This window comes from Oratosquilla oratoria, chromosome 22 (assembly GCF_046742065.1).
Source record: "Oratosquilla oratoria isolate Oo_2021 chromosome 22, ASM4674206v1, whole genome shotgun sequence".
NCBI lineage: Eukaryota > Metazoa > Arthropoda > Malacostraca > Stomatopoda > Squillidae > Oratosquilla > Oratosquilla oratoria.
The window spans coordinates 11,647,777-11,669,040 of NC_134798.1; the positions used below are offsets into that span (position 1 = coordinate 11,647,777).

At 39.8% G+C, this 21,264-nt stretch overlaps 1 protein-coding gene across 10 annotated transcripts in view; it reads left to right on the forward strand.

Annotated features, from left to right (window-relative positions):
- LOC143037431 (rotatin-like) overlaps window positions 1–21,264 on the forward strand; it is a 463,326-nt gene that overhangs the window by 22,798 nt on the left and 419,264 nt on the right. For all 10 annotated transcript variants that reach the window (XM_076205620.1, XM_076205622.1, XM_076205623.1 and 7 more), the window contains 2 exons: window positions 16,038–16,155; window positions 17,538–17,696. In XM_076205620.1, the coding sequence (XP_076061735.1) occupies window positions 16,038–16,155; window positions 17,538–17,696 (277 nt within the window). The remainder of the gene's footprint in view (window positions 1–16,037; window positions 16,156–17,537; window positions 17,697–21,264) is intronic.

Genomic DNA, 21,264 nt, shown 5'->3' on the forward strand with positions numbered 1-21,264 from the left:
TGGGCAGGTGTATTATCATGATGAAGGATCAAGTCTCCATTAGCCCACAGCTGTGGCCATTTTCTTATCACTGTATCCCTCAGATGGCAAAGAACTTCATTGTAATACTCCTTCATTATTGTTTGGCCTTGAGGAGTATACTCATGGTGAACAACACCCTGATGATTAAAAAAAAAAACCTGTCAACATGACTTTGACTTTGCTTCAACTTTGCTGTGCCTTTTTTGGATGTGGAGATGCAGGGGACTTCCATTGGCTAGACTGGGCTTTTGTTTTTGGGTCATAGCTGTAGACCCATGACTCATCTCTGGTTATTACTTGTTTCAAGAAATTTGAGTAATTTGTAGCAACTTTGAAGTGTGTTGTCTTCACACATTCAACATTTTTGGGTGTTCTGTTTGTTGAAGTCCTACCAGAACATGGATAATTTTCAACAGATTCTCGGCTTTCTTTGAAGCATTTGTACCACATCTTTATCTGTGATTCACTCATTGAATCCTCCTGGAATGCCTTCTTAATCATTTGAATAGTTTCCATTGATGAGTATTCAAGTTTGCAACAAAACTTGACACAGATTCATTGATCTACTCGCTCACTTATTGTCAGTGTGATGGTCAAACACCTTCACTCAACTGTCTGGACAGTCACATGGGACTATGGACACTCATGCATGCACAGTAGGGTCTTCTGTCAGTATTTACTTAGTTGTATTGTACAGGAAGGGAGCTATGCTTGTGGTGACCCGTCTTTGTATCTCTCAGCATCAATTTTTTTTCTTAAAATCTTGAATAGTGTTTGCACACACTGTTTCTTTGTCTAATTTGTTCCAAGTATCTATCACTCTGTGTGGGAAGCTTTTTTTTTTTTTTTTTTTTTTCTTTCTTTCTTTTTAGATCTCTTCTGTAATTATCTTTTTTAGTTTCTTTTCGTGTCCTCTTGTTTTTCCATTGTCTCAATAAATCATTCTTATCTAAGATTTCCATTTCTTTCATAATTCTATAGATAGTAGGTCTCCTCTTTTCCTTCTTAGTTCCAGAGTTGGTAATTCTAATTTGGACAGTCTTTGTTCATATGTCATTTTGGAAAGAGTTGGTGCCAGTTTTGTTGTTGCTCTTTGTATTCTTTCTAATTTTTTTTTATAATCTTTTTGATACTGGGTGTTCATAGTGTTGCTGCGTACTCGAGTTTTGGTCTTATTAGTGTAGTTAAATTTTTTATCATTTCCTTGTCCAAATAGGCAAATGCCACTTTTATTGACCTCAATAAATTGTAGGTTTCTCCGACTATTTTATTAACATGCTCATCCGGTGTCATGTCTTTGCTGATCATCATTCCAAGGTCTTTTTCTGAGTTTACTTTTTTTACCTCTTCTTCTCCAATTTTATAATCTCGATATTCTGTTTTTACTTTTTCCAAATTCCATTACACTGCCTTTCTTGATATGTAATTTCACTTCCCACTTTTGAGTCCCAGTTGGGGTATTGGCTGGTTGTTATTGTGGCAAAGTAGCATGCAGTTGATACTTTAGGGTCTATATGGGGCACCCCTACGGACCAGAGCTACACATCATTTTGTCTATGATAGAGGAAAACTCTGTTCATAGAGAAATTATGACACTTTTATACAATGACTGTCCGTTATGCTGTCCCCCAACCCCTTGTTGCTGTCCTGTACCATTTCTCTGAGTATTCTTTTCTGTGGTGGGGGAAAAGAATACTGCCACCAAGGATTCCCACTTGGATCGTAAGAGGCGAAAAGAAAGGGACAGGGATTGGGACTAGACATCCTTCTCCTTGTAGCCCCACAAGGCATAGAGGGTTTAGGGAGAAGTGTAAATGTAATAGTACTGGGAGACCTTAATGCTAGGGTAGGAAATGATCCAATTGATGGAGTGGTTGCGAAATGTGGAGTTCCAGGAAAGAATTGTAGTGGAGAGTTGATAGTGGAAATGTGTCTAGAAAGAGAGTTGATGATAGCAAATACAGTGTTTCGGAAGAAAGTCAAGCATAAGTACACATGGGAGAGGGTGGTGGAGGGAAGGGTGGTAGATAGAGCTTTAATGGATTATGTAGTGGTAAATAGGATTATGATAGGAAGAGTTAAGGATGTACATGTGCTAAGGGGAGAGGGTGGAGAAATATCAGATCATTTTTTGGTGGAAGGTAAGTTGAGAGTGGAGGACAGATGGAGAAATAGGAAAGGGACAAAGGGTAGGGAGGTGCTTAGAGTGAACTCTTTAAATTAAGAGGAAAAGGAGAAGGAGTACAAGAAGAAGCTGAAGGAGGAGTGGGAGGGAGTGAAGGATAGAGTAGAGGTAGGTGTGGAGGAGGAATGGGGATGGTTCAAGGAGGGAGTCACAAAGTGTGTAAAGATGGTGTGTGGAACAAGAAGGACAGGAGGAAATAGAAGGAAGGGTAGTGAATGGTGGGATGAGGAAATGAAGAAGGTTGTAGAAGAGAAGAAGCGAGCTTACACAGATTGGTTACAAAATGGGACGAGGGAGTCATATGTAAAGAAAAGGGTAAAGGAGGCAAAGAGGAGAGCAGATGTAAAATGGGGTAAGAGTATGACAGAAAATTTTGAAAGTAATAAAAAGATGTTTTGGAAAGAAATTAAGAGAGGAAGAGGAGGTGAATCAAGTAGAGAAGAAAAGGTAAAAGGTGCGGATGGAGAGATGATAATGGAAGAGAAGGCAGTAAGGGGAAGATGGGCAGAATATTTTAGGGAGTTGCTAAATGTGAAGGAGGATAGGGAGGGAAAGATAGCTGCAGTGGGAAATGCTAAGAAAATGAGAGTGATGAGTGAGGAAAATGGAGGAGAAATAAGGAAGGATGAAGTGAAAGCAGGTAAGGCACCTGGTCTGGATGGATGCCATGCAGAATGTCTTAAAAAAGGAGGTATAGTGATGGTGGACTGGTTGGTGAGGTTATTTAATGTTTGCTGGAGAGAAGGTAGAGTGCCGGAGGACTGGAGGAGTGCTTGTATAGTTCCACTTTACAAGGGAAAAGGGGACAAGTGTGAATGTAGTAGTTTCAGAGGGATTAGCTTGTTAAGTGTAGTTGGGAAGGCTTATGGGAGGATCTTGATTGAGAGGATTAGGAGAGGAACAGAGGGAGTAATTGGTGAAGAACAGTGTGGATTTAGGACAGGTAGAGGTTGTGTAGATCAGATTTTTGTGGTAAGACAGATATGTGAGAAAGCTATAGGAAAGGGGAAGGATGTTTTCTGGGCCTTTATGGATCTGGAAAAAGCTTACGACAGGGTAGACAGAAAGGCACTGTGGGAGGTTATGCGGATATATGGGATAGAAGGAAAGCTTCTGGGAGCTGTCAAGAGTTTTTATGAGAGTAGTAGAGCTTGTGTCAGGATAAGAAATGGAGAAAGTGAGTGGTTCAAGGTAAAGGTGGGACTTCGTCAAGGATGCGTTATGACCACCCTGGCTGTTCAACTTATAAATGGATGGGGTAGTGCGAGAGGTAAATGCAAGGGTAGTGGGTCAGGGATTGGAGATGGTTAAAGAAAATGGAGAAAAGTGGGAGGTGAGCCAGCTGCTGTTTGCAGACGACACTGCGCTTGTGGCAGGATCGGAGGAGGGATTGAGGAAGTTGGTGACAGAGTTTGGGAGAGTGTGTGATAGAAGAAAGCTGAAGATAAATGTGGGTAAAAGTAAGGTGATGAGATGTACAAGGGGTGAAAGTGGCAGTAATCTGGAAGTGAGCATTAAGGGAGAGCAACTGGAGGAAGTGGATAGTTTTAGATATTTGGGTGCAAATGTGGCAGGAAAAGGTGGAGTAAAGGTGGAAGTAGAATGTAGATTGAGAGAAGCGAGTAAATGCCTTGGTTGATTAAAAAGTGTAATGAGGAATAGAAATTTGGGTATGGATGCTAAGAGGAGACTATGAAGGAGTGATTGTGCCAAGAGCACTGTATGGAGCAGAAACATGGAACATAAGAGAGGAAGAGAGAAGGAGCTTGAATGTGTTTGAGATGAAGTGTCTGAGAAGTATGATGGGGGTTACTAGGCTAGATAGAGTGAGAAATGAGGAGGTGAGGAGGAGAACAGGGGAGGAAAGGGACCTGGGAGATAGGTTTGATGAAAGAGTATTAGGATGGTTTGGACACATGGAAAGAATGAGTGAAGAAGGTATGGAAGGCAGATGTGGACGGAGTGAACATGAGGGGACGTCCTAGGATGAGATGGATGGATGGGGTGAAGGGGGCTTTGGGGAAGAGGGGAATGTCTGTTGAGGAAGGACAGGAGAGGACAGAAGACAGGGGTGAATGGAGAATGGTTGTATATGGAAAATGCTGTGATGCATGAGGTGGAATGGACGGGGGGATGGGAGGTGAGGTAGTGTGTGTGAGCAAAATTTTGACGCAGCCTGAAGGGATTTCTCCCCGTCCTCTCCTTTATATGGGGAGACGGAGGGGGGGGGTCGCCAATTTAATGAAGCGGCCTTGCTGTGGATGTGCTGTGTCTTGCGACACTGCTTCTGACCCAGGGCAGTGGACAGGTTGCAGGGATGACCTGTCATCTAGGAGGTGCTAAGATGGGAGGGAGGGTGGAGGGGTGTGGAGTGTTTTCAGGGATGGAATTAGTGGGAATGATTTTATGCCTTTTCCTTTTTAGCTACCTCCCTAGTAAGGGGGAAAAAGCCTTGGTATATGTATGTATGTATAAGAGGGTCTGGGAGTTTTCGGAGCAGCACCCTAAGGTTTGGGTCTTTTAATGTGCGTGGATGTGGTACAGATGAGAGTAAAAGGGAAGAGATAGGTAGTATGTTTGTGAGAAGAAAGATGGATGTGTTGGCTTTGAGTGAAACTAAGTTGAAAGGGAAGGGTGAGTGTAAGTTTGGGAGTGTAAGTGAGAGGTTATCAGGAGTGAAGAGAGGGCGAGGGAGAGAAGGGGTGGCTATTCTAGTATGTGAAGAGATGGGTAAACGGGTAGTGGAGTGGAAGGGGGTTTCCTCAAGGATAATGTGGATGAAGGTGAAACTGAGAAAGGAGATGTGGGTCTTTGTAAGTGCTTATGGGCCTGGCAGTGAGAAGAGTGTAGAAGAAAGGGAGGCCTTTTGGATAGATTTAAATGATTGCATAGAGGATTTAGGGAGAAATGTCAGTGTAATAGTACTGGGAGACCTTAATGCTAGGGTAGGAAATGGTCCAATTGATGGAGTGGTTGGGAAAGGTGGAGTTCCAGGAAAGAATCGTAATGGAGAGTTGATAGTGGAAATGTGTCTAGAATTAGAGTTGATGATAGCAAATATAGTGTTACAGAGGAAAGTCAAGCATAAGTACACATGGGAGAGGGTGGTGGAGGGAAGGGTGGTAGATAGAGCGCTAATGGATTATGTAGTGGTAAATAGGATTATGATAGGAAGAGTTAAGGATGTACATGTGCTAAGGGGAGAGGGTGGAGGAATATCAGATCATTTTTTGGTGGAAGGTAAGTTGAGAGTGGAGGATAGATGGAGAAAGAGGAAAGGGACAAAAGGTAGGGAGGTGCTTAGAGTGAACTCTTTAACCCATTCAACTCCGATGACAAGATGTCTTGTCATTTGGTCAAATAAAACAAAAAATCATAAAACACCAAAATGTTTGATCAAACACCAGAAAAATATGACGTCATCAGTCCTCCTCGAGGAGGACTGACGACGTCATATTTTTCTGGTGCTGTTTGATCATCAAACATTTTGTTGTTTTATTATGATTTTTTGTTTTATTTGACCAAATGACAAGACATCTTGTCATCGGAGTTGAATGGGTTAAATTAAGAGGAAAAGGAGAAGGAGTACAAGAAGAAGCTGAAGGAGGAGTGGGAGGGAGTGAAGGATAGAGTAGAGGTAGGTGTGGAGGAGGAATGGGGTTGGTTCAAGGAGGGAGTCATAAAGTGTGCAAGGATGGTGTGTGGAACAAGAAGGACAGGAGGAAATAGAAGGAAGGGTAGTGAATGGTGGGATGAGGAAACAAAGAAGGTTGTAGAAGAGAAGAAGCGAGCTTTCACAGATTGGTTACAAAATAGGACGAGGGAGTCATATGAGAGGTACAAAGAAAAGAAAAGAGAAGTAAAGCAAAAGGTAAAGGAGGCAAAGAGGAAAGCAGATGTGAAATGGGGTAAGAGTATGACAGAAAATATTGAAAGTAATAAAAAGATGTTTTGGAAAGAAATTAAGAGAGGAAGAGGAGGCGAATCAAGTAGAGAAGAAAAGGTAAAAGGTGCAGATGGAGAGATGATAATGGAAGAGAAGGCAGTAAGAGGAAGATGGGCAGAATATTTTAGGGAGTTGCTAAATGTGAAGGAGGATAGGGAGGGAAAGATAGCTGCAGTGGGAAATGCTAAGAAAATGAGAGTGATGAGTGAGGAAAATGGAGGAGAAATAAGGAAGGATGAAGTGAAGGCAGTTGTTAAGATGATGAAAGCAGGTAAGGCTGGACGACCGTGTTGTGAACAGCTGCCCAGGATGTAACACTTCACCCCATACCATACAACACATAATGGAAGACTGCATTATACACAATCATGCACGCAAACAACACAACATACACTCTATAAAGGATTTGTGGGAAAACCCAGTTTCGGCTGTGGCCTTCCTTGGGGAGACGGGACTGCTCGGACAGACAGTCTAGGGAACGACAACAACAACAACAACTGGTCTGGATGGATGCCATGCAGAATGTCTAAAAAAGGGAGGTACAGTGATGGTGGACTGGTTGGTGAGGTTATTTAATGTTTGCTGGAGAGAGGGTAGAGTGCCGGAGGACTGGAGGAGTGCCTGCATAGTTCCACTTTACAAGGGAAAAGGGGACAAGTGTGAATGTAGTAGTTTCAGAGGGATTAGCTTGTTAAGTGTAGTTGGGAAGGCTTATGGGAGGATCTTGATTGAGAGGATTAGGAGAGGAAGAGAGGGAGTAATTGGTGAGGAACAGTGTGGATTTAGGACAGATAGAGGTTGTGTAGATCAGATCTTTGTGGTAAGACACATATGTGAGAAAGCTATAGGAAAGGGGAAGGATGTTTTTTGGGCTTTTATGGATCTGGAAAAGGCTTAAGATAGGGTAGACAGAAAGGCACTGTGGGAGGTTATGCAGATATATGGGATAGGAGGAAAGCTTCTGGGAGCTGTCAAGAGTTTTTATGAGAGTAGTAGAGCTTGTGTCAGGATAAGAAATGGAGAGAGTGAGTGGTTCAAGGTAAAGGTGGGACTTCGTCAAGGATGCGTTATGTCGCCCTGGCTGTTCAACTTATACATGGATGGGGTAGTGTGAGAGGTAAATGCAAGGGTAGTGGGTCAGGGATTGGAGATGGTTAAAGAAAATGGAGAAAAGTGGGAGGTGAGGCAGCTATTGTTTGCGGATTACACTGCACTTGTGGCAGGATCGGAGGAGGGATTGAGGAAGTTGGTGGCAGAGTTTGGGAGAGTATGTGATAGAAGAAAGCTAAAGATAAATGTGGGTAAAAGTAAGGTGATGAGATGTACAAGGGGTGAAAGTGGCAGTAGACTGGAAGTGAGCATTAAGGGAGAGCGACTGGAGGAAGTGGATAGTTTTAGATACTTGGGTGCAAATGTGGCAGGAAAAGGTGGAGTGAAGGTGGAGGTAGAATGTAGATTGAGAGAAGCGAGTAAATGCCTTGGTTGATTAAAGAGTGTAATGAGGAATAGACATTTGGGAATAGATGCTAAGAGGAGACTGTATGAAGGAGTAATTGTGCCAACAGCACTGTATGGGGCAGAAACTTTACAAAGGATTACAAAGGCAGAGCATGCCGACAGGAGACCTTTTGGTCCAAATCTAGGTCGGATGCGAAAAAAATCATAATAATAATAAAATATTAAATAAAAACTATAATAATGTAAATAACAAATAAAATACATAAATAAATGCATAGGTATAGTTAAATAATAAACAAACAGGTAAATAGTAAATACTGTAATAATAAATTGACATATAACTAATAATAAATGAAAATCTGACAGACAAATGATAACAAAACAAAAACAAATAATATAAAATAAATTGTAATCATTACAGCATCTTGCTTAGGTGTTTATCTAAATGATTCTTAAAGCTTCGAACAGAACTACATTGCACTACCTGTGCAGGAAGTTTATTCCATTCATTAACTACACGGTTGGCAAAGTTGTTTCTACCTACTTCCAAATTGAATCTATTTCCGGACAGTTTGAGACCATTGTTTCTTGTCTGATTCTCATTCAATGTGAAAATGTTGTCACTTTTGATGTCAATTCCCTTTAAAATCTTAAAGACCTGTATCAAGTCACCTCTAAGTTTACGCTTTTTTAGGGAAAACAGATTCATATGTTTTAGTCGATTTTCGTATGATTTATTTTTTATATTTGGAATCAGTTTTGTGGCTCGCCATTGTACTTTTTCCAGTCTGTCTATGTCTTTAATGAGATTCGGTGACCATACGGAAACAGCATATTCCAAATGTGGACGAACTAACAATTTATATAGCTTGTTAATGAGTGATGGACTTTTGAAATCAAAAGATCGCGCAATCAGTCCTAGAACCTTATTTGCTTTCTCAGAGACTGAAATGCACTGCTTGGGTGATTTGAGGTCGTTACTGATAATTAAGCTGAGATCTTTTCCACTATCCACTTTTGTTAACGAATTTCCAAATAACTTGTAATCGTACTTACTGTTATTTTTACCTATGTGCATTACCTTGCATTTACTTGTGTTAAATTTCATTAGCCACTTTTCAGACCATTGCTGTAATTGATCTAAATCTTCTTGAATATCTAATTGGTTTGAGTGATCATTTGCCACTCCGCACAGTTTTGTATCATCAGCAAATTTGGAAACAGTAAATTTTAGTCCATGGTCTATATCAGGGGTTCTCATTAGGGGTGAAATTCACCCCCAAGGGGGAATTTTGGGATTTCTGGGGGTGATTTGTGACCACAGTCAGCTTACGGGGTGAGGAAAGCAATTATAGGTTTTAGCCTATCTGGCCTGTCACCTGGGCTGGATTTATACTAATTTGGGAAAAATATATACTAATTTGGAAAAAATAAAAGGGTTTTTAGTAATATTTGCATATTATTTAGAATGCACCTTTTGAAACAGACAATCTTGGAAAGGAGGGGGGGAATGACATTCTGACAAATGGTGAAAGGGGTGAATGGACCAAGTAAGGCTGAGAACCCCTGGTCTATATCATTTATATATACTATGAATAGAAGTGGCCCAAGAACGGAACCCTGAGGAACTCCACTTGTAACATTTTTCCATCTAGAAGTTTTTCCATTTAAAACAACTCTCTGTTTTCGACCATTCAAGCAATTACTTGTCCAACCTAATAGGCTACCACTTATTCCATGTAAAGCTAATTTAGTAAGTAGTCTTTCGTGTTGGACGGTATCAAAAGCTTTTGCAAAGTCTAGATATATTAAATCTATATTGTTTCTTTTGTCATAATTCGAGATAACTGTGTTGTAGAATTCGAGTAAGTTAGTCACGCAAGAACGTTTCTGTCTGAAACCATGCTGGCTATCATTTATCAAATGGTTACTTTCTAAATGATGTTCGATAGCATCTCTGATGATAGTTTCCATTATTTTTCCTACGATTGAAGTCAAACTTATAGGCCTATAGTTATTTGGCTTCTTTTTGTCACCTTTTTTGAATATGGGAGTAATGTTAGCTAGCTTCCATTCTCTTGGGACATCTCCGGATATGATGGATTTCTTGAAAATAATGTCTAATGGAACAACAATCTCATTTTTCATTTCCTTTAAGATTCTTGGATGCCAACCATCAGGCCCTGGTGTTTTATTAACTTTGAGTTTATCTATACACCTTTTAATTTTTTCTTTTGTTATATTTACCATAGTGAGTAAGTTTACCCCAGACTTTTCACCGGTTTCAGTTTGGAATTCACTTTGAGGTATTTCGTTTACGAATACCGAGCTAAAATAATTGTTTAAGATATTACACATTCCTTCGTTTGAATATTCAAGTTGACCGTCAGCAGATAATAGTGGACCAATGTAATTCCTAACAACCTTTTTATCTCTAATGTAACTATAGAATTCTTTGGGATTGTCTTTGGATTTATCAGCGATGTTAATTTCGTATTGTCGTTTTCTTTTTCTTAATGTCTTTTTTAAATATCTGTATTAATACATAACTTTCATAGTCATTAGATGCACCCGAGTACTTATATTTCTTATAAGCCTGTCTCCTTTTAGCAATACTTTTTTCAGTTTCTTTGTCGAGCCACTTTGGGTGAGCCTGATTTGGGGGACGTCTGTCCTTAAAAGGAATGTAAGTTTGAATCATCTTAGTGAGCGTATTTTGAAATATTTCCCACATCTGATCTACAGATGAAGAGAGGAAGAGAGAAGGAGTTTGAATGTGTTTGAGATGAGGTGTCTGAGAAGTATGATGGGGGTTACTAGGCTAGATAGAGTGAGAAATGTGGAGGTGAGGAGGAGAACAGGGGTGGAAAGGGAGTTGGGAGATAGGGTTGATGAAAGAATATTAGGATGGTTTGGACACATGGAAAGAATGAGTGAAGAAAGATTAGTAAATGAGGTATGGAAAGCAGATGTGGAGGGAGTGAACATGAGGGGACGTCCTAGGATGAGGTGGATGGATGGGGTGAAAGGGGCTTTGGGGAAGAGGGGAATGTCTGTTGAGGAAGGACGGGAGAGGACAGAAGACAGGGGTGAATGGAGAATGGTTGAATATGGATGATGTTGTGATGCATGAGGTGGAATGGGCCGGGGGATGGGGGGGTGAGGTAGTATGTGTGAGAAAAATTTGATGCAGCCCGAAGGGATTTCTCCCCGTCTTCCCCTTTTATGCAAAGGGGGGACGGAGAGGGGGGTGTCGCCGATTTAATGAAGCAGCCTTGCTGTGGATGTGCTGTGTCCTGCGACACTGCTTCTGACCCAGGGTAGTGGACAAGGTGCAGGGATGACCAGTCATTCAGGAGGTGCTAAGATGGGAGGGAAGGTGGAGGGGTGTGGAGTGTATTTAGGGATGGAGTGGGTGGGAATGATTTTATGCCTTTTCTTTTTTGGTTAGCTCCCTTGTAAGGAGGAAAAAGCCTTGGTATATGTATGATGATGTATGTACTTTTGAGTCCATTTCCAGATGTTGTCCAAGTCTTGTTGTAATGAGTTGCAATCCTCCTCAGTTTTTACTCTAGTATTTTTGCGTCGTCTGCAAAGAAATTCATATAACACACTACTTCTTCATCCATGTCATGTATATGGCAAACATGATCAGGGCCAGTACTGATCCCTGCAGGACACCACTTATCATTTCTTCCCAATTTGAGAATTTATCTCTAATTACTGCTCTCATTTTCCTCCCAGTCAGGAAGTCTTTCATCCATTCCAATAATTTTCCTCTGATGCCACCTATTGACTCAATCTTCCTTATTAGTTTATTGTGTGGGACCTTATCAAATGCCTTTTGTAGGTCCAGAAAGGCACAGTCTGCCCAATCATCTCTCGTATTATGTCTATCAATCTTGAGTAGAAGCAGATCAAGTTTGTTGTACATGATCTTCCTTGTCTGAATCCAAATTGATTTGGATTCAGTATAGTTTTTTCTTCCAAATGTTTAACCCCTCTAATTTTGACGACCTTTTTGCAAATTTTTGCTGCTGTACTTGTTAGGGAGACTGGTCTGTAATTTGATGGGTCTTCCTTGTTTCCTCCCTTATAAATCGGTACAATATTTGCATTCTTCCAGTCCGGTGGCACTTTTCCTTCTTTAAGTGAGAATTTAATTATATTGTATATTTTATCTGTTAATTCCTTCATGCATTCTTTCAGTATCCAGTTTGCAATTCTGTCTGGACCATGTGATTTTCTGATGTCAAGGGTTTTGATTTGGTCGCTGATTTCCTTCTGTGTTACAATTTTTTCTTCCATTGAGGGGATATCTCTCTATTTCCTCACAGGTGAGTTTTTTATTGTGAATATTGATTTGAAGTTGTTCATAATTTTAGCCATTTCCAGTACTTCTGTATATTCATATTTTTTGTTTGTCCTTCATTTTGCCATTTACATACCTGTAAAATAGTTTGAGTTCTTCCTTGCATTTTTCTATTTTTTTTTCATAGTTTTTCTTTTCATCTCTGCATATTTTTACATAATCATTTCTTAGTTTGATGTACATTTGCCATTTGCTTGTTTTCTTGTCTTTTTTCCATTTCTTCCAAGCTTTGTCCCTTTAACCTTAGCCTCACTACACCTTTTGTTGTACATACATACATATACCAAGGCTTTTTCCTCCTTACAAGGGAGGTAGCCAAAAAGTAAAAGGCATAAAATCATTCCTACCCATTCCATCCCTGAATACACTCCACACCCCTCCACCCTCGCTCTCATCTTAGCACCTCCTGGATGACGAGTCATCCCTGCACCTTGTCCACTGCCCTGGGTCAGAAGCAGTGTCGCAAGACACAGCACATCCACAGCAAGGCCGCTTCATTAAATCGGCAACCCCCCCTCTCTGTCCCCCCCCCCCCATGCATAAAGGAGAAGACGGGGAGAAATCCCTTCGGGCTGCGTCAAAAATTTGCTCACACACACTACCTCACCCCCCATCCCCCTGCCCATTCCACCTCATGCATCACAACATCATCTATATACAACCATTCTCCATTCACCCCTGTCTTCTGTCCTCTCCTGTCCTTCCTCAACAGACACTCCCCTCTTCCCCAAAGCGTCCTTCACCCCATCCATCCACCTCATCCTAGGACGTCCCTTCATGTTCACTCCCTGTAACACTTCACCCCATACCATACAACACATAATGGAAGACTGCATTATAGACAATCATGCACGCAAACAACACAACATACGCTCTATAAAGGATTTGTGGGAAAACCCAGTTTCGGCTATGGCATTCCTTGGGGAGACGGGACTGCTTGGACAGACAGTCTAGGGAACGACAACAACAACTCCCTCCACATCTGCTTTCCATACCTCTTTTACTAGTCTTTCTTCACTCATTCTTTCCATGTGTCCAAACCATCCTAATACTCTTTCATCAACCCTATCTCCCAACTCCCTTTCCACCCCTGTTCTCCTCCTCACCTCCTCATTTCTCACTCTATTCACCCCAGTAACCCCCATCATACTTCTCAGACACCTCATCTCAAACACATTCAAACTCCTTCTCTCTTCCTCTCTTATGTTCCATGTTTATGCCCCATACAGTGCTGTTGGCACAATCACTCCTTCATACAGTCTCCTCATAGCATCCATTCCCAAATGTCTATTCCTCATTACACTCTTTAATCCACCAAGGCATTTACTCGCTTCTCTCAATCTACATTCTACCTCCACCTTCACTCCACCTTTTCCTGCCACATTTGCACCCAAGTATCTAAAACTATCCACTTCCTCCAGTCGTTCTCCCTTAACCCCTTCCATATGGTGACGCCTATGTAGGCGTCATGAGGAGCAAGTGGGTACACAAGGATGCCGACGTCGGTGTCTTGATTATATTTATTGTAGTACCTGCGTGACCCCCATACTCTGTAAACTGGCTTCACCATATTTTCTATTGTTATCAAAATTCACGGGTGAAAGAGAACGAGCGAAAGAGCAGTGACTTTAGTTTTTATAATACGAGTATTATGACGCAACATCGCACGTCTGGCAGCTAATGCTGCCAGACGAGCGATGTGGCCCGTATTGAAGGGGTTAATGCTCACTTCCAGACTACTGCCACTTTCACCCCTTGTACATCTCATCACCTTACTTTTACTCACATTTATCTTCAGCTTTCTTCTATCACACACTCTCCCAAACTCTGTCACCATCTTCCTCAATCCCTCCTCCGATCCTGCCACAAGCGCAGTGTTGTCCACAAACAACAGCTGGCTCACCTCCCACTTTTCTCCATTTTCTTTAACCATCTCCAATCCCTAACCCACTACCCTTGCATTTACCTCTCGCACTACCCCATCCATTTATAAGTTGAACAGCCAGGGCGACATAACGCATCCTTGACGAAGTCCCACCTTTACCTCGAACCACTCACTCTCTCCATTTCTAATCCTGACACAAGCTCTACTACTATGTATGTTCTTTCCATTTTTTGTTGTATGTATTTATTCACTCCCTCATTATAAATTTCTTTTAATATATTCCATTTCTCTTCCATCCCTGTTTCTTCATTTAGGAATTTTTCCCAGTTCACATTGCAAAAGAATTTTTTTAGTTTCTCAAAATTTGTTTTGTTGTACATTAGTCTTCCTATTCTATGTTTATCATTTCTGCTTTGATCCATTTGCTCTTTCAACTCAAATTCTATTAGTACATGGTCACTCGTTCCTATTGGAATTTTTTAATAAATTTTGTCTACAATTTCATGCTCTAAGTATTAAATCAAGCCTTGATGGTTCTTCACTACCTCTGTATCTGGTATTTTCCTTTATCCTCTGAGTCATTGTGTATTCGATGGTCATGTTGAGCAGGACATTGCCCCAGAGTTCCTCTCCGCCCTTCACTGTCATTTCCTCCCAACATATTTCTTTTGAATTAAAGTCACACATAATTACTGCATTTCCTCTGTCTTTCAGTATATTAGTTAATTCATATTTTGTATCTTCTAATATTTTGGAATGATCACTTTCTGTCCAGGACTGTGTCTATCAACTTTTGTTAGGATTACACTACCAGTTCTGCAAATATTCATCATACATACATATACATATACATATACCAAGGCTTTTTCCCCCTTACAATGGTTGGATATTTTCTGGACAGACCTCATATGTGTGTATATATGTATCCAAGTGCAGGGTATATGATTATCCAGTGGGTTTGAAATATGTCAGGCTTTGTGTCTAGGCATCTTTTTGAAGTTTTGGCTAAAATTTTCAACATAGTGACTTCCTATTTATGTTTTGATTTTCATGTTTTCGATATATATGGAATTATACAATATACTGATAATTAAGGTGAGATCCTGTTTCCCAGTGTTGAATTTTATGTGGAGTACTTCACACCAGCTTATTGAACATTTATAATGGACGATGTATTTTTTTCTATGCAGTATGTATATATTTTCTACTTACAGGACTATATGTTTTGTAATTTTTAGTTTATTGTGTACTCTTTTCTAGGGAAGATTTTTCCCATTCTTTAACTTGTACAGCGTCGGAGCCTCTTTTTTTATCAACTCAAGATGATGTAAAACCAACACATATTGCTTTTGATTCATATTAGCCTAGAAGTGGAGAAAAGGGTCGATTTTGTCAAGATATGCATGCGAAAGTTTGGTAGAACATCCGTAGACTTTTTTTCGCTCCTCACGCGGGTTGAACGAGGTCATATTTTTCGGGGAAGCTTTGTTAGAATTTCAGAGAGTGAAGGAATGATGTTTCAAATCAATGTACAGTCACCCATAATAGTCTGATACTTATGGAAAACGTTTTTATAAATAGTTTTTGCGGATTTTTTGGCAAATACTTATCATGTTATGTAGTAGATTGATTTTTTTTTTTTTTTTTTTTTTTTTTTTTTTTTTTTATATAATTTCATGGAGGATAGGTGGTTGTGGTGTTTCTTGTTTTGGTAAATGTTTTAGTAAACTTTCATCACACCATTAGTGCCAGGCTATATTTTGCGTTACGCATTTATTACAAAAATTGGCAGTGTAAAATTGCCAGCTCTATATGTCTGAATACATACTAAATAGCACCTGCCTAACTGTTGAGGTACAACTTCACCTCGTTGTACTTTGTTTCATACACCAGAGTTACCTAAATTACATCTTAAAGGCCAGTTTTATAGCCCCAAGTTACCCCCAAAAAATTACTGCTGGGGTTGCCAGTTTTGTCAATAAATAGATAAAAAAGTTGGTTGTCTTTTATAGCCAATGGATAGGGCTACTTGGTCATTACCACAGATTTGATCCTCAATGTAATGACTATTTTTGGCGATTTTTTTAATTTGCAGCATATGATGCATGCTGCTGATGCTGTAGGGATTTATTTATTGATTGTATTTATCTATCCTCTTATATAATTTCAGTGAAGGTCCAAGGAAAGCTGTGGAAGATGATTCATTGATGGATGTTTCAAGTCTGAGCAATGACCCTATATCACCTATGCATTCCTCTGCCATTTTATTTAGTACTTTCCCTTGGCAGGTGAGTTTAACTTAAAGAAACATTAGCCAGTTTTCGATGTCAGAATTTTGTGTCTTGATGTACTTTTTAGATTTATCAAGTTAGTTCAAATATTATTGATTAGCACTTAAAAGTATTCATGTACATATGGCAAAAATGACAGCTCTGGCTACAGCAAGGCACTGCAGTCCTTTACTTGACTATCAGTAGAGATCTATTCACTGTAGTCATGTTCCACTTGGTGAATAGTTATTAGGTATCAACTAGAATAAAGTATGTAAAGTACATCACCATACTGAAGGGATAGTTGGAGACATGTGTAACCCTTATATGGTATGGATGACCGATGGGCTGCATAAATTGTGACACAGGTTAGAATAAAATTTTAGCATAGCACAGATCCCAACAATCAAGGAGAAAAATATAGACACCCTAAACACTATTCAAGATTTAAAAAAAAACTTGATGCTGAGAGATACAAAGACAGGTCACCACGAGCATAGCTCCCTTCCTGTATAATACAACTAGGTAAAACATAACAAGCATTGAGAAAGAACCACCCTAATAGAACATCTGCACAGTAGAATACAAATCTTTCCCATTAAATGAAAATTATATATACATAATTCTGTGCAAAAGCCCTCAGTTCTACCTATCTCTTGAAATTACATAAGCACAACCAAATTCAACATGAAAAAAGTCTTTGGCAATAAACTACTCAAACATTTACAGTGACCTGCTGCCTGCACCACACATCACTTAACTACAAAATATATTCACACTCAGATAAAAAAAAAAACTTCATGAGTGATTACCAAACTTCCTACTCCTTCAAACCCATACAGACATTAACCCTACAAGGAAATATCTCAAGAGAAGCAAGAACTACACTATCACAACTATATTTAGGTTATCATCCACTATTAAAACAGTGGCAACATAAAATAGGCTTGGTCACACAAGAGACCATACCATGGCAACAACACAATATTTCTTTCTTGAGTAACTTATAGGCCAATTTGGTGTCTGTTGCTGTTTATCTGGGAGCTGAGAGATTTGGGGCAATGGAATGATAGGTTGTTCAGTGGCACATAGGCAGGTGAGATGAACAGACTAGCAATCAGTAGCACCAAAATTACATTTTGAGCATGCTAAAGAAAATTATATTTGTGATTCTGGTTTATTCATTGATACAAGATATAGTGAAATAGAACTACTGCATTATATTTGTCCATATATGATACATTTGTAGAGGATGACTGTTAGGTCTAGAGAAAGATGTGAACAGTTAGACACACTATGGAAACTACTTTTTTTCTTCAATGTAGTGGTCAATTATTGTTACTGTCTTAGAGTTTTAATATTGTGTACTGTTTCGTGAGTTGTCTATAATTATATTCTAGCCTTTAACAAGCAGTGATAGGAGAGTACTAGGGTCAACCACATCATCTTTTCTAAGTGGTGACCAATTGGCTCTTGTGGCTGCTGCTCATTTCCTCAACACAGTACTGCTGAAGGACTTCCCCCCAGAAGTGTTTCTGCAGCGTCCTGCTATTCTTGAGGTAGTGTTTTTGTACCTATTTCTTTTTTTATATACAATTGGAATGAGAGTGTTCTTGTATAACAACTTCTTCCCATTATTGGGAAGTGTATTTTTTGTTTCTAGATTTTTTTTATTTGTTCTGCCAGGTTGCCTTCTACCTAGTAATAGGATATAACTGTACTGTTGTGTATTCTTTGTCCAAAATTTCTACTAATACATAAAGCTGTCTCTCTTTTATATGGTTTTAGTGTATAGTTTAATTATCTTGTGTATACATATATACACACTATTTTTGCATGGAGCCAAGAATGTGAAATTAATTTCAATGTCAAAAATACAAAGTATTGGAAATGGGCAATAGCTGCAAAAGACTTTTTAAACTATTCTTTGGAAAGTGAGCCCATTACAAAAGCAAAATAGTAGAAATATTTGAGTGTTCATAACAGACAATCTGTCACCTGATAAACAAATCAGTAGGATTGTGGGAGAGATGTACAGATTGCAGCAGAATATTAAAGAGCCTTTTCACTATAGGGATGAAGAGATTAAAAAACTCATTGAAACCCTCATCTGTCCGAGACTGGAATATGTGTCAGTGGTATGGGCAGCAACTGAACTGGTTCCCAGCTTGGCAAATAAACCATATAAGGAGAAACTAGAAGCACTGGGTCTGCCAACTTTGAAAGATTGAATAGAAAGAGTTGATATGATTACAGTATTCAGCTTAGTAAATGGGATAGATTACATTGACAAGAGAATTCTTGATAAGGATAGGAGGGCTTTAAGAGGTCATAAGAACAGATTAAAGAAGACTAAATGTCTAAAGGATGTGAACAAATGCAGATTTCAATATAAATGAATAAATATTTGGAATAGCTTAGAAGGTGATATAGTCCAAGCTGGAATAATATGTGAATTCAAATCTAAACACAATAATTGGAAATCAAGGACATAGATTAATTTGGAACTGCACATGAATTTGAGGCTAGGTGAGATAAATTGGAGAGTAGGAGATGGGACCTGTAGCGATGCTACTGTGAGATGAGAAAGAGGTTTTGATGAGTTCATCTCCTTTATTTGTAAGGTAAAACTGAACTGATTGTACATGCGGCCAGGAGCCGATATATATACTGCATGAGTAGTCACCTGTGGTGCATAATTACATAATTGCACTGGATTAGGTTTGGTCGGGTCAAGCAGGTGTTGCACTGTCATACGCGTGTCAGGTCTAGTCGTGTGGACAAGACAACATGTGCTCCAAGCCATGTGGTTGTTGCGGTTTGTACAGACCCAACGAACATTGTTCCTTTCTTGTATACTACAATTAGGTAAATAACTTACACCCCAACAAACACACTCATACACAGGACACCTAGGTTGTGTTGAATGGGAAGGGGAATACTTGTGATGGTTTAATACAGTGGACCCAGTACTAAATAGAATAACAGGAAGATTGAGAGAATCCAGAGAGCAACTATGAAGATGGCCCCAACATTATCAAAAATGTCATATGAAGAAAGAGTGTCAAAACTAGAACTACTAATTCTGGAACAAAGAATAGAAAGGTGACTTGTTGACCATCTACAGAGAGAAGGTAGAGTGCCAGAGGACTGGAGGAGTGCTTGTATAGTTCCACTTTACAAGGGAAAGGGGGACAAGTGTGAGTGTAGTAGTTTCAGAGGGATTAGCTTGTTAAGTGTAGTTGGGAAGGCTTATGGGAGGATCTTGATTGAGAGGATTAGGAGAGGAAGAGAGGGAGTAATTAGTGTGGATTTAGGACAGGTAGAGGTTGTGTAGATCAGATTTTTGTGGTAAGACAGATATGTGAGAAAGCTATAGGAAAGGGGAAGGATGTTTTCTGGGCCTTTATTGATCTGGAAAAGGCTTACGACAGGGTAGACAGAAAGGCACTGTGGGAGGTTAAGCGGATATACGGGATAGGAGGAAAGCTTCTGGGAGCTGTCAAGAGTTTTTATGAGAGTAGTAGAGCTTGTGTCAGGATAAGAAATGGAGAGAATGAGTGGTTTGAGGTAAAGGTGGGACTTCGTCAAGGATGCGTTATGTCACCCTGGCTGTTCAACTTATACATGGATGGGGTGGTGCGAGAGGTGAATGCAAGGGTAGTGGGTCAGGGAAAAGGAGAAAAGTGGGAGGTGAGCCAGCTGTTGTTTGCGGATGACACTGCGCTTGTGGCAGGATCGGAGGAGGGATTGAGGAAGTTGGTGACAGAGTTTTGGAGAGTGTGTGATAGAAGAAAGCTGAAGATAAATGTGGGTAAAAGTAAGGTGATGAGATGTACAAGGGGTGAAAGTGGCAGTAATCTGGAAGTGAGCATTAAGGGAGAGCAACTGGAGGAAGTGGATAGTTTTAGATATTTGGGTGCAAATGTGGCAGGAAAAGGTGGAGTGAAGGTGGAGGTAGAATGTAGATTGAGAGAAGCGAGTAAATGCCTTGGTGGTTTAAAAAGTGTAATGAGGAATAGAAATTTGGGAATGGATGCTAAGAGGAGACTGTATGAAGGAGTGATTGTGCCAACAGCATTGTATGGAGCAGAAACATGGAACATAAGAGAGGAAGAGAGAAGGAACTTGAATGTGTTTGAGATGAAGTGTCTGAGAAGTATGATGGGGGTAAATGTGGGTAAAAGTAAGGTGATGAGATGTACAAGGGGTGTAAGTGGCAGTAATCTGGAAGTGAGCATTAAGGGAGAGCAACTGGAGGAAGTGGATAGTTTTAGATATTTGGGTGCAAATGTGGCAGGAAAAGGTGGAGTGAAGGTGGAGGTAGAATGTAGATTGAGAGAAGCGAGTAAATGCCTTGGTGGTTTAAAAAGTGTAATGAGGAATAGAAATTTGGGAATGGATGCTAAGAGGAGACTGTATTTACCTAGTTGTATTTACCTAGTTGTATTTTGCGGGAAGGGGAGCTATGCTCGTGTTGTCCCGCCTTTGTATCTTGCAGTGTCTAGTTTGTTTTTAAACTCATGAATGGTTTTTGCGCATACTATTTCATTGTCCAGTTTGTTCCAAGTGTCCAAAACTCTATGAGGAAAACTGTTTTTCTTCAGTTCTCTTCTATAGCTATGTTTTTTTTATTTTCTTTCCATGTCCTCTTGTGTTTCTTTTGTCCCAGTTAAGTAAGTTCTCACTATCGAGTACCTCTGTGCCTTTCATGATTCTGTAGATGGTCAATAGGTCACCTCTCTTCTTTGCTCCAGTGTCGGTAACTCCAGTTTAGCCAATCTCTCTTCGTATGATAGGTTTGCAAGTGCAGGTGCCATTTTTGTAGCTGCTCTTTGGATTCTTTCTATTTTCTTTATATTCTTTTTGGTACTGGGGGACCACAATGTCGCTGCATACTCTAATCTAGGCCTTATCAATGTAACCAATATTTTTTTCATCATGTCTTCGTCCAAGTATGTAAACGCCACTTTTATTGATCTTAGCAAGTTGTAAGTCTCCCCGACAATTTTGTTAATCTGTATATCATAGGACAAGTCGTTCGTGATAATTACTCCCAAATCTTTTTCGGATCCTACTTTCTTTACTTCTTTGGTTCCAATTGTATATTTTCCTGATATTCTGTTT